Consider the following 13,787-nt stretch of genomic DNA (forward strand, 5'->3'; position numbering starts at 1 on the left):
CTTTAAAGACAAAACAAAACCCTAAACTCAGCTTTTGACTAGGTTGGTTAAACACTACACACTAAAGGCCTAGCCAAAAAAAAAAGCATGGCTATTTCTAAAATTACTACTATCTCACACAAGATGTTTGGCTTTCGCCCAAAAGTTCCAAGATATATAGAGGAAGAAAACATTCCCAAGAACTTTCAGGTATGATTCAGATGTTGGAAATACCAGACAAGGATTTTAAGATAATCTTGATTAATATATTAAAGGTTCTAGTGGAAAAGTAAAACAAACATGCATGAAGAGAAAGAGACCATCATTCCAGAAATGGAAAATATAAAAAAAACAAGAAAGTGGAACTGCTAGATATGGAAAGCATAGTAAAAGTGATGAAGAATAACTTTAATGAGCCCATCAGTAGATGCAACACAATCATGGAATGAGAACAAACTTAAAGCTTGGTCAATAGAAATTACCCAATATGAAACACAAAGGGTGGAAAAAAAAAAAAAAAAAACAGCATGGAGCATCCAAGAGCTGTGGGACTGTGTCCAACAGTCTAAGATACATATAATTGGAATTAAGGAGAAGAGAGAATAGGTTAGAAGATCTATTTGAACCAATGACTGAGAATTTTCCAAAATTAACTGGCAAATGAATATCTGAGTCTCTATTTTCACTTCTTTTTGGTATATACCTAGGAGTAGAATTAACTGGGTCATGCAGTAATTCTGTGTTTAACTTTTTTGTTTTTTTAAAGATTTTATTTATTTTTTTGACAGACAAAGATCACAAGTAGGCAGAGAGGCAGGCTCCACGCTGAGCAGAGAGCCCAATGCGGGGCTCGATCCCAGGACCCTGGGATCATGACCTGAGCTGAAGGCAGAGGCTCAACCCACTGAGCCACCCAGGCACCCCCTGCGTTTAACTTTTGAGGAATTGCCGAACTGTTTTCCACAGCGGCCAAACTATTTTACATTCCCACCAGCAATGCAGGCTCCAGTTTTTTCACATTCTGACAACACTTATTTTATTGTTTTGTTTTTCATTTTAGCCATCCTACGAGGTGTGAAGTGATAGCTTGGTCCTTCATGTTACATAGTCACTTTGATCATGTTGAAGGAAGAAAAAAACAGTTAAAAAGAGGAAATAGTATCAGTAAGGAAAATCAGTTTCAGGTGCTAGAAGTTTATGGCACTAATATTTAACTTGATAGTTACCAATATTTTCCACCTTTTCAGGTTGGTAGTACTCTGGAGGATTTGAGAACTTCCGTGGCAAATTGTTCCAATTCAAGACCACATTTGGCTGGCACATATGCTTCTCTTAGACTTCCACAGGAAGGCCAAAGAACTTGTATTCTTGTAGATAGTTGTGAAATCACTTCTGGATCAGAAGTAATTTCTTCCCTAAGAGCAATTCATGGCTTACAAGTAGAGGTTTGTCCTCTTAATGGCTGTGATTACATTGTGAGCAACCGCATGGTGGTGGAAAGGAGGTCTCAATCTGAGATGTTAAATAGTATCAATAAGAACAAACTCATTGACCAGATCCAGTACCTACAGAGCATGTTTGAAAGAATATGTGTGATTGTGGAGAAAGACAGAGAAAAAACAGGTTTGTATTTTTAAATGTTTTTGTTTATAAGGCTGTAAAGGAACTAGACTATTATTTAGTTCACTCTGCTATCAGGATTTGGAAACTCTTAAAATATAAATACCTGACTCAAAAATGTCACTTTATGTGTTTATATAAAGCCGTAATGTTTTTTGTTAGTTATTGTGTTTATTTTATGCTTTTATTATTAGCTGCTTCATAAATAGGTTTATTTCTGGATTTTTTTAGTCATTGTGTTTAAAGGCAGTTTGAGAGTTAAAGGGTAAGAAATTGAAGGCAAGTGAGTCACTCTTGCCTTTTTTTCAGGGGCTTAAGGCAGTAGTGGGAAAAAAGAGGAGGATTTAGGGGATTTAGGAGGCAGGATTAGCCGTAGTTGGTGGGAGGAGGCAAGAATTATCCTTGAATCAACTGATTTCTTTCGCTGGGCACTAGGTAGTGGTGCTTTTTATTAATTATGATTATCAGAGAAGAGCAGATTTGAGGTATAAAGAGTGTTCAGTTGAATACCCAGGTATTCTTTTTAGGGAGCTGAAATGGGTGCATAGGAGTTTCAGTTATGGAATTTCTTTGGGTGATACCTACTTGTAGGGGGAGCCCTGAGAATGATCAAAAAGGTCATGGAATATGGAATCAGAAGACATACTGAATTCTGTTGTCACAATAGCTATGTGACGTTGCATTGACAAATCACTCCCTCTGAGGGGTTAATAATATACGTGTTCTATTCATTTTGTAATATTATGAGGACTAAGAGAAATCATGCAGGCAAAAGTCCAGTATGGAAGAATTCAAGAATTATACAGCCTCACAGTATAAAGTAAAAGGAAATAATGTAGTTTATATAAAACACTGGGTTGGTAATGGAACATTGTACCTTTTTATCCCCATGCTGTCACTGGTAAACTATGTGGCCTTGGATAAGTCACTCTTTCAGTAGCCAAGTTTGTCTGTCTCTTTCTTTCCTTCTTTCTTTTTCTGACAAGTGACTTTTGATTAAGCTATCTCTTCGGTCCTCTTAGTGCTAAAATTCTATAATTTCCTCTTTACCAAAATATCCTTTATAAAGGAAATAGATTTGGAATAAAAGGAAAGTAACATGGCAAAATTTGCAGGAAAAAAAAATTATGGAAAAAGTTTTGTTTTGTTTTTCCGTAATGAAAAGTGCCCCCAAAAGGATGGAGGATAGAATATGAAAAGAAATGAATGGGAAAGGTAGGGAAGTAAGTTAATAGGCAAGAATTAAGGATGACACTAAAATGGGTATGCAGGGTTTTGAGTTACTCTTGGGATAAATATGTAAGATTTTATATCAGTTAAGCCAGTACTTGAGCTATTCATCAGTGCTAGCATTATGAATTTTAGGAATGAATTATCTAGGAATATGAGATCTCTCTTGCCAACTCATCTTTTTGATTCCAACTGAAGACCCTCATAAAGATAATTCTTCCTATTTTATCTCCCAGACACTTGAGAATCACTAAATCTTTACTTGAGGCTTTCTCATTAGCGTAAGATGGCACTAATTTGCTTAATGGTATGGATCTTGGGATTTTGATTATATGTAGTATTAATGATTCTACTTAATGTAATTTACTAAGGTTTGCATTTTCCTAAATATGAAATATTTAGGAGACACATCCAGGATGTTTAGGAGAACAAAGAGCTACGACAACTTGCTGAGTGCCTTAATTGGTGCTGGAATCCGAATTCTTTTCAGTTCCTGTCAAGAAGAAACTGCAGATTTGCTAAAGGAACTATCTTTACTAGAACAAAGAAAGAATGTTGGTATTCATGTTCCAACAGTGGTGAGCAGAAGTAAATGTGAGGCACTTCAGTTTTATCTAAGTATTCCCAATATAAGTTACATAACTGCATTAAATATGTGTCACCGGTTTTCTTCTGTGAAAAAGATGACTAATAGGTATGTCTGTTTTAATATTTTTTTTTTAAGATTTTATTTATTTATTTGACACAGAGAGACACCAAGAGAGGGAACACAAGCAGGGGGAGTGGGAGAGGGAGAAGCAGGCTTCCTGCCAAGCCGGGAGCCTGAGGTGGGGCTCAATCCCAGTCATGACCTGAGCCAAAGGCAGAAGCTTAACGACTTAGCCACCCAGGTGCCATGTTGTAATATTTTTGGATGGTTACTTTTAAATGATTCTTAGAAGTATTTCATAGAAATTTTAATTAAAAAAAAAGATGTATAGCACCTGTTGAGATTATCTCATTCAGAAAAGACTTCTTGCTTGCCAGTATGTTACAGTCACTGCATGAAGTTGAAGATCTTAATGGAGGGAAGAATTGCCTTTGGGGAACTTAGAGCCTTCTAGGAGCTAGAGAGACAGCTCTTATATTTGAGCTTGCATTTTTTTTTTTCTTTTTTTAATTGTGTTATGTTAGTCACCACACAATACATCATGTGTTTGATGTATTATTCCATGGTTCATTGTTTACGTATAACACCCAGTGCTGCGTGCAATACGTTCCCAACTTAATACCTGCCACCAGGCTCACCCATTCTCCCCACCCCTCTCCCCTCTAAAACTCTGAGTTTCTCAGAGTCTGGGCTGTTTAGTTTTGGAACTAGACAAATGTGACAGTTGCAAATTTTACAAGTTTTTGTCTATTATATTGCTTGAAAAGGAAGATTTCAGAAAATAGGTTAATTAAGCCAAAGACCCATGTGTAAAATAGTGAAATTATTTTTATATATGACTTTAGAGAATAACTGTTTTATTTAAACTCATGCTAAGGACATATTAACTCTTATGTTTGGTGTTCTTTAAGCAAATAAGATTAAATTGTACAAAAGTTCTACTCATTTATTTTTCAGCTCACCTCAAGAAATCTCTGTATATGCACAAGTAACTCATCAGAAGGCTGAGGAGATATACAGATATATTCACTATGTATTTGATGTACAGATGTTACCAGATGGTCTTAACCAAGGTCGACTACAATCTGATGCATGATCATATTGCTCAGGTTCGGTTATGAAAAAGAACTCTCGCAATACTGAATGCACTTCAATAATCATTACTGTGGTTTGTGGTGATCAGTTTAAAATATGTAAAAGAATAGTTTCATTTCCATTTTATATTGTATAGTTTTATTTATATAGATTATAATTATTTTAAAAGAAAACCTGATGTTCAGTAATCATTTTGATTAACTAGATTATTAAACTTATTTATTGAATAAAAGAAGGTTTACTGAAGGTGCTTTTAAGAAAGTAAAAGCTTGAGATAGAGATGTATTTTAGAAAATTTCCAGAGATTATAGCACTGTACTTGCCATTTGTTAGCGTAATAGGTTGAGGTGTCTGACTGCTGCCAAGTTAATGGTCATAAATAATTTTCCTATATATAAATGATAATATCATAGAGAATATTTTACATGTCCTGAGCCTACCTACATATTGGGTAAGATATGAATGTTAGCTCTGATAAGTGCTCCAGTTACTAGGAGAGATGAAAATTTAACTGAATATGATTATCTAATCGAAAGTGTCCCAATCAAGTATAGTCAAATCCTACGAGTATGAACTCCAACCTACACTGCCTTTTTTGTTGTTGAAATATCATATTCAAAGAAGTGGAGTATTGGCTTAGTTTTGGGAAACTGGTTAGTATCAGATGAGCTGTTCAATGTGGACTTCACCGTGCCCATAATACTGTCTGTGATGCTATTAATATTTTAGGATGTCTCCATGTTTTTATCTGCAATATCTGAGGCCCTCCTAGTCAGTCTTTAACTATGGATCCCCCCCCCCCCCCGCCCCATTTAGAGTCCTTTATTCTCTGATTGCCTCATTGTTTTCTTATTACCCTGCAGAGTAGGTGAACTAACCTCACAGTTGAGTTCTGCTTGCCTTACACCAGGCAGGTACTTCAGAGTTCACCTAATTGAAATTTCTTTTCTCTTTTTTTATCAGGTGGAAATAAGGCCCACAAACAAGTGACTTATTCAAGTTTACTGGGAAATCTAGAACCAGAACCCAGGAACTAGAGACAGGTTCCCGCCCCCGCTCCCCCCAACTAAAAAGTTACTCTTAATTGTGAACTTAGCTTCTTTGCGGTAGCATAAATTCTTAATTCTACTTAGAACAGCAGATTTCATAGTTCTACTGTTCAATAATTCTGTCGAAATGAGAAATTCTAGAAGTTACTGGTTCATGTGCAGGCATCGATTTATTTTTCTCTCGGGCTCAAATTTACCCTTTGGTATCTTGCTATAAAATAATGAACTGGACTTTTTGAACATTTCTCCCTACAGTGGGCATAATTTAAGCTTTATCAATAGAAGGAAGAAAGGGGCTTCTTTCTGGCTCCAGTTTGCTGTTCTGCTGCTTACTCCTGCTACCTGTTGTCAGCGGTGCAGGTGGGTGGGGACATTTGGTGGTACCATGCCCTGCCTGTATGCCAGAAGCATGCAGTTCCTCAACAACTTCCTACTGACCTGGGATGATGACCACCTTGCAGCATTTCCCATGCAGACACCAGTGTGCTCAAATTCTTTTGTGTCCAACCACCAGACCAAATATTTTATAAATTAACCTGGTGTGAGGGAGATAACCTAGAGGATTTTATTTATTTATGCTTGCTGTGTACAGAGCTCTATCCATGTTTAAGTTGCAGTCGTTGTCTTTGTACATTCATTGGTAGCACTTAACTGTCAGCCCTATTGATTGTTAATGCATCTTTAAGCCTAATTTTAAGTCTCCTTGGGAGGTTACTTTAAGGCTTACTAGCTTATCTTATGACCTGATGGAAAGAAATGGGACTAACCAGGTACCTGGCAGGTGGGATACAGTAAAGTAGACAAGGAAGGACAATGAATGAGTTCTAGCAGGACAAAGGGAATTGGGGAGGGGGGAGGCCATACTTTTTGTTGTTAAGTCCGTGCTATATCAAAATTATCCTTTTGTTTCCCATTATGGAATTTAAGTATCTTCTAAGTCCTTAAAAACACTATCCATTAACATCGAACAGCATGATATTATACCAAATATTGGCAATTTAAGTCATAAAACTGTATTTCACTAAGATAATCCCTTCATTTGTTCCATTCTACATCTAAGTCTTTGTGGCAGAAACAATTATGAACTCAGTCTAATATCTCAGTAATATTCTTTTCAAATCTTGTGTTTTCAAAAGTTCTATAGTTATACAACTGATTAATACTGACTAAATTCTTAAGAAACAGGAAAATATATTTTTTACTAAAAGTTCTGATATTTTTTGAGGCAAGCTGAACCAATAACAAAGTGCATATTTATTTACTTTCTATGATCCAGTAATCAAACAAAAATAACCAAAATACAAATGTTATAAAACCAAACCAACTTTATTTGAACAATCTAACTGGAGAGAAAGGGTAAGTGAATATATACTATAACCACAGAAAAATATTCTATGTCAAATTTCAAAACAGAGTGGCAAAATGAGCTAAACAATGTTTATTTCTAAAGGAGCTATTTGAAAAGAAAATGTTTACTATAACATGGTATATTAACTTCTTACAATGTAGTTCAACTACTTGAATGTTTGCCTAATCCAGTCTTTTTGAGACCAAATGTAAACCATGTCTGCATATGTAAATAAGGCATAATGCAACAAAATTCGTTTTCTGATTCTACCTAATACCGAAAAAGCAATAAATTAAATTTATATAGGTTTCATAGATATGCTAATCACAAGTTTTAAGAAAAAAAAAAAAAACAGGAGAAAGAGTATCATGTTAGTTTCCACAACATGTAATTTAAACATTAGATCAATTCTGGCTTGTATACCAAGTGATAACAAATGCTAACTCAGACATTTTCATCTACCCAGTATCCAGTACCCAGCAGTACAATCTACTTTTCATTCTTCCTCCCTTCCCCTATCCCTAAAGAGTAGCAATATTTTCTTGGAAGCTTTTAAAAAATCTGTTTGGAACATGATTTTCTTAAAGTAAGCAGACTTGAATGCTTAAGAGAGACTTATCTAGAATTTTTTTTTTAAGATTTTATTTATTTATTTGACAGAGATCGTAAGTAGGCAGAGGGGCAGGCAGAGAGAGAGGAGAGGAGAAACAGGCCCCCTGCCGAGCAGAGAGCCGGACGTGGGGCTTGACCCCAGGACCCCGTGATCATGACCCAAGCCGAAGGCAGAGGCTCTAACCCCTGAGCCACCCAGTGGCACCCCTAGAATATTTTAATATTGCAGAAATTTACAAATATCTATACAAGCAAAACAACTGTCCTTATATTTTAGTAACCTGCAGCAATGAGGAATATTTACAGGAGGATGTTTTACTCAATACAAACTCCTAAAACCTTCCACAATTTCATATGAAGGTATGTTATAAGGAAAATATATGTACTCCAAAAGAAGATACAAATATTCTGCTTCTTGACAAAAATCCTGGAAATATTTTCTCATTTTTACTATGCAGAATCAGAATTTGAAAAATAATAATCTTTATCTTCTTCATCTAAAGACTCCATAGCATTAGTGAAAAGTTTTCCAATACCAGAATTTTCTCCTAATTCTGTAAAGAGAAGTTTAATAAAGATTAATATACTTCTAAAAGTAATTTCGAAGAAACTGAAAAGAACTGAGAAACTGAATAGTTTAAGTCTGGCCCATTTGAGAGCAGTTAATTTCATGTACCATGTTAATAAAGAGGCTATCTTATTTTTTTTTTTTTTTAAAGATTTTATTTATTTATTTCACAGAGATCACAAGCAGGCAGAGAGGCCGGCAGAAAGAGAGGAAGGGAAGCAGGCTTCCCGCTGAGCAGAAAGCCTGATATGGGACTGGATCCCAGAATCCTGGGATCACGACCCGAGCCGAAGGCAGAGGCTTTAACCCACTGAGCCACCCAGGTGCCCCAAAGAGGCTATCTTATAATAGATTAAGCTACAAAAGAAAAATTACCTTTGTTAAACAGGGTTTCTTTCTTTGATATTGGAGTTAAAAAATCAGTTTCAACCTGCAAGAGAGTTTATCTTAATAGTAAATAGTACCTTCTGTGAATTCTGCCTCAAACAGAGACAAAATAAGCATGCTTCATCCCAGGTACCTTGAACTCGTGCCTATAATGCTACCTAATCACATTATAATTAACTGTGAAATGTCTAATTTTAAGTTGAATTTATCTGGGGCAAGAATACTTATTCAGTGTTTTTTCCCATTGCTGTCAAACAAGAAAATATTACAAACTAATAAATAAATCAATTTATATATATATTTTATATATTTATATATAAATTTATATTTATATATTTATAAATATAGATATAATATATAACATATATTTATATATAATATATAAATATATATTATTAATTTTATTTATTATTTATATATAATAAAAATATATTTATATATTATAAGAATATAATCATTATTGGTCGTTATTATTAATGATATATATTAATCAATAAAATATATTAATATAAATATGAATAAATATACATATATTTATATATAAATTTATATATAAATATCTATTTATATATAATAAATAAAGAGAAAATAAGAAAGAAAGAAAATATTACAAACTAATGCTGCAGAGGTGACGGTATAGTCTATGGGCCTCTGGACAGTTGCCAAAATCTAACTACTCCATCCATTACATTACATTAGCAAAATTTAAATTCTTGTCTAAAATGGTAACTCATATGACAAATTTTAAATGTATAATACATACTTATTACATCAATGACTTAAACTTTTGGCCATGGCTGCCTATCTTTAAAAAATGAAAAGGAATAGAATAGAAAATATGACAGACTATAGCCACTGTACTAAAGGTAAATATAATTCAAACTTCTTAAAGATTTTTATTTATTTATTTATTTATTTATTTGACAGAGAGAGAGAGAGATCACAAGTAGGCAGAGAGGCAGGTGGAGAGAGAGGAGGAAGCAGGCTCCCTGCAGAGCAGAGAGCCCGATACGGGGCTCGATCCCAGGACCCTGAGATCATGACCTGAGCCGAAGGCAGCGGCTTAATCCACTGAGCCACCCAGGCGCCCTAATTCAAACTTTGAGATACAAACCCAAGATCAGATTGTGACATAAATGTATTTTTTCTTGTGAAATGAGTCAAAAACACTGTTCTATCATTTAGCTCTCAAATCATTCAAGGACACTAAACCCATGATTTCCACATCAATGATAACCATACGTGAATAAAATGAGATTAGAAAGCCCAAATAGCTTGTCTTATTATAGAGCTGGTACGGGAAGTCAAATCTTGAAATCAGAATTTTTAACACTAAATCCTTTGCTCTTTCTGTCCTCACACACTAGCTACAAAATACCATCTGTGAAAAAATGGGACTAAATCACAAGGATATTATTATATTTCAGTAGATTGCTCCCATTATGACTCATTAAGAAGAAAAGTCCAGTACTGGTTAGGATGATGTCAGAAATATAAAGAAATAAAAATTCTTAATAGGAAGGGTCCTTATAGATTTATCCATGTGAACAGACTGAGTGGATTAAGATCTTGCTACTACTCAGTATGGTCCATGGACAGTAACATAGGCATTATCATCTGAAGCCTGTTAGGAATGCAGAAATCTCAAATCTACTGGATCAGAATCTGTTAGATCCCTAAGTGACTCTTGGCCACATTCAAGTTTGTGAAACAGTTGTCAAAACAACCCAACTTTTCACTGGCGAAATAGAGACTAGAAGTCAGCCAAGTCTTTCTCACTATGATGATTCCAGGTCCTTTGCAATAAACCAAAATTTCATCTCTGGTCCCAGGAATGTGGGACTGGAAAAAGGAAATCTAAGAATCACTGAGTCTGTCTGCACCCTCAATACTGGAGATTTCTTTTAAAGAATTTAGTCTCCAGGCTGATTTTAAGTATCTACCATTTCCTGTGGACAAAGGAAACCCATAGAGATTGGATAGGATTACGTAATCCCAATGTTTAGTTTACAAACTCTCTGAGAAGAATTATACTCTAGAGCAAGTGTGCAATATAAGTATTTCAACATGGGTGAGGGAGGAAGAAATTGCTATAATCTGGTCAGAAGGAATATACAGTCAGGAGACAAGGTGGTTCTTCATTGTACCTCCATAAATAATATTCTCTAAGAGTAACTACTTTGAGGGCACGAACTTTTACATAGAACTCCCACAATTTGCCATATATTATAGTTGTTCCACAAAGGTGATGAATAAATGAAGAATAAATAAACTTACTTTTTTCTTGATATTGCCCCAGACAATGCCACCTTTACTTCTATGTTTTTTTTGCATACGAAAGACATATTTATCACAGTCATTCCTGTTTGAATACAAAATTTTAAGTCAACATTAACTATCATACTTCTCTCCACAGCTTGAATAGCAATTGACAAAATTTAAAATGTGTTTGATCTTTAAAAAGTACATTTTCTGGAAAAAAGTATATTTTCTGGGAAGTATATATATATTTTTTCTGGGAAACAAAAGCAAAAATAAACTATTGGGACTACATCAAAATAACCAGCTTCTGCACAGGAAAGGAAACAATCAACAAAATTAAAAAGCAACCCACGGAAGAGGAGAAGATATCTGCAAGTGACATAGCTGATAAAGGGTTAGTATCCAAAATATATAAAGAACTTCTACAACTCAACACCCAAAAAAGAAATAATCCAATTAAAAAACAGGCAGAAGACATGAATAGACAGTTCCCCAATGACATCCAGATGGCCAAACATGAAAAAATGCTCAACATGACTGATCATCATGAAAATTCAAATCAAAGGTACAATGAGATATCACCTCACACCTGTCAGAATGACTAAAATCAACAGAAACAATAGGTATTGGTGGGGATGTGGAGAAAGGGGGTACTTCGTGCACTGTTGGTGGGAATGCAAACTGGTACAGCCACTGTGAAAAATAGTACAGAGGTTCCACAAAGTTAAAAATAGAGCTACCCTATGATCCAGCTATGGCACTACTGGGTGTTTACCCAAAGAATACAAAAATACTAATTCAAAGGGATACTGCACTGTAATGTTTAGAGCAACATCACCTACAACAGCCAAATCATGGAAACAGCAAGTATCCATCAATTGATTAATAAAGAAAATGTGGTATATATATAAAATTGAATATAACTTAGCCATAAAAAAGATTAAAATCTCCATTTGCAACAACATGGATGGAGCCAGAAAGCATGTTCAGCAAAATAAGAGAAAGACAAATAACCATGTGATTTCACTCATATTTGGAATTTAGGAAACAAAACAGATGAACTGGGGAAGGGTGGGGAGGCAAACCAGGAAACAGATTCTTAACTATAGAGAACCAACTGATGGTTACCAGAAAGGAGGTAGATGGGGGAGGGATGGGCTAAATGGGTGATGGGGATTAAGGAGCATACACTTGTGATAAGCACTGGGTGTTGTATGGAAGTATTCAATCACTATATTGTACACCTGAAACTAATATTAATCTGTATGTTAGCTAACTAGAGTTTAAATAAAAACTTAAAAACAGGGGCGCCTGGGTGGCTCAGTGAGTTAAGCCACTGCCTTCGGCTCAGGTCATGATCTCAGGGTCCTGGGATCGAGCCCCCCATAGGGCTCTCTGCGTGGCAGGGAGCTTGCTTCCTCCTCTCTCTGCCTGCCTCTCTGCCTACTTGTGATCTCTGTCTGTCGAATAAGTAAATAAAATCTTAAAAAAAAACAAAACACTTAAAAACAGGAAAAGTGTATTTGTCTTTTCCATTCTTAAGACAACAGTGTACTAATGGAAATGGACAAAATGCTTCAACCTAATATTTTAAAGGAAACACTGAGTAAGAATATTCTAGGAAATTATGGTTCTGCTTATTGCTCATTGTCCCATTTGTGCTCTTTCCAATCACTACCTTGCTCTCTTTTCCAAAATTCACTGAGACGACTTGTCCCTGGACTCCTTTAAGACCTCTCACTCCTTCCTACTGTTCATTTCCTTCCCTATCCAGATTGAATCTGACAGTTAGCCACTTTAAGGATATACCTGGTGATGAAAATCCTCAATAAATTATACCTTCCAACTAAATGTTGAGTCGTTTCTTTTTAGCTTATTTTCCCCCTTCTCATTCTTAGCAAATACTTGGCTCAATTTACAGACACAAACTGAAGCCAAACAGATTGGCTGTTCCCATTTCTCCCTACAGTTCGTAGTCTTGCTTATGGCAGTAAATACCAACTGAACACCAATTCTAATTCTCTCTCTTGAGTTCAAGATCCTTTATGATCAATTATCCTTTATGATAATCTGGAAGCAACCATAAAGCTATGACAGGTTGAAATTTCTAAATATACGACTGTATTAAGGTATTAATGTGAACCACAAACACTGCTGTATAGCTAGTGAATAAGCCTGGCCAGCTGTTAAGGATCAGGACCCCATGAGCCTGCTGTCCTATATGAAAAAGTCACTTCTGAAGTGATAAAAATTGTTTCATTATTTAAAATAAAAAGGAAGCCAACTATTAGAGCTGGTGAGTCAAGACAGTGTAAAAGCCTAGGAAACTCATTTTTTCAAAGTTTTAGGAAATATATTCATGATATTAATGAGTCCACCACGTGTTCCACTGGGGAGCGGGGAAAGATATATTGCCATCATTGTAAAAGTGATATAATAAAAAAAAAACCCCAAAAACCAAAACTCATTCAGTGAGGGATAATGGCTAGTGATGTTTTTAGTCAAGAAATTTCCTCTCTGAATATGTTATGTAAATTGGGATACTGTTTATAATCAACTGAACATTACTCTTTGTTGTTAAAAATCCTTTGAAGGTTGGGGCATCTGGGTGGCTCAGTGGGTTAAAGCCTCTGCCTTCGGCTCAGGTCATGATCTCAGGGTCCTGGGATCAAGCCCTGCATCAGGCTCTCTGCTCAGTGGGGAGCCTGCTTCCCCCGCCCCCACCGCCCCCGCCTCTCAGCCTACTTGTGATCTCTGTCAAATAAATAAATAAGTCTTTTTAAAAAAAATCCTTTGAAGGCATGATTTTTAATTGTTACATATTATTCTATTATATGGACAAATTCTAATTTCTAATTTTATTGGACATTTAGGTCATTTCCATATTTTCAGTATTGTTTCATAATGAACATCTTTGTTCATACAGATGTACATATATACTTCCCCAAATACATTTCCTTATAAATGACTAACAAAATTCAAGGGCCA

At 35.4% G+C, this 13,787-nt stretch overlaps 2 protein-coding genes across 10 annotated transcripts in view; one reads left to right on the plus strand and one right to left on the minus strand.

Moving 5' to 3' along the window:
* FANCM (FA complementation group M) overlaps window positions 1-5,655 on the plus strand; it is a 62,692-nt gene extending 57,037 nt beyond the window's left edge. For 5 of the 6 annotated variants that reach the window (XM_046007703.1, XM_046007707.1, XM_046007706.1 and 2 more), the window contains 3 exons: window positions 1,227-1,602; window positions 3,232-3,523; window positions 4,436-4,709. In XM_046007703.1, the coding sequence (XP_045863659.1) occupies window positions 1,227-1,602; window positions 3,232-3,523; window positions 4,436-4,574 (807 nt within the window). In that variant the 3' untranslated portion in view covers window positions 4,575-4,709. Of the gene's footprint in view, window positions 1-1,226; window positions 1,603-3,231; window positions 3,524-4,435; window positions 4,710-5,536 lie in introns of those variants that run through there. The other variant, XM_046007704.1, reaches the window with a different exon arrangement.
* Window positions 5,656-5,937: 282 nt separating this feature from the next.
* The window catches only part of MIS18BP1 (MIS18 binding protein 1), a 46,326-nt gene continuing 38,476 nt past the window's right edge, over window positions 5,938-13,787 (minus strand). For 2 of the 4 annotated variants that reach the window (XM_046009864.1, XM_046009863.1), the window contains exons 14-16: window positions 10,815-10,899; window positions 8,526-8,580; window positions 5,938-8,136 (exon numbers count right to left, since the gene is read on the minus strand). In XM_046009864.1, coding sequence (XP_045865820.1) covers window positions 8,033-8,136; window positions 8,526-8,580; window positions 10,815-10,899 — 244 coding nt within the window. In that variant the 3' untranslated portion in view covers window positions 5,938-8,032. Of the gene's footprint in view, window positions 8,137-8,525; window positions 8,581-10,810; window positions 10,900-13,787 lie in introns of those variants that run through there. The other 2 variants (XR_006818819.1, XR_006818820.1) reach the window with 2 other exon arrangements.

This window comes from Meles meles, chromosome 6 (assembly GCF_922984935.1).
Source record: "Meles meles chromosome 6, mMelMel3.1 paternal haplotype, whole genome shotgun sequence".
NCBI classification, from domain to species: Eukaryota; Metazoa; Chordata; class Mammalia; order Carnivora; family Mustelidae; genus Meles; species Meles meles.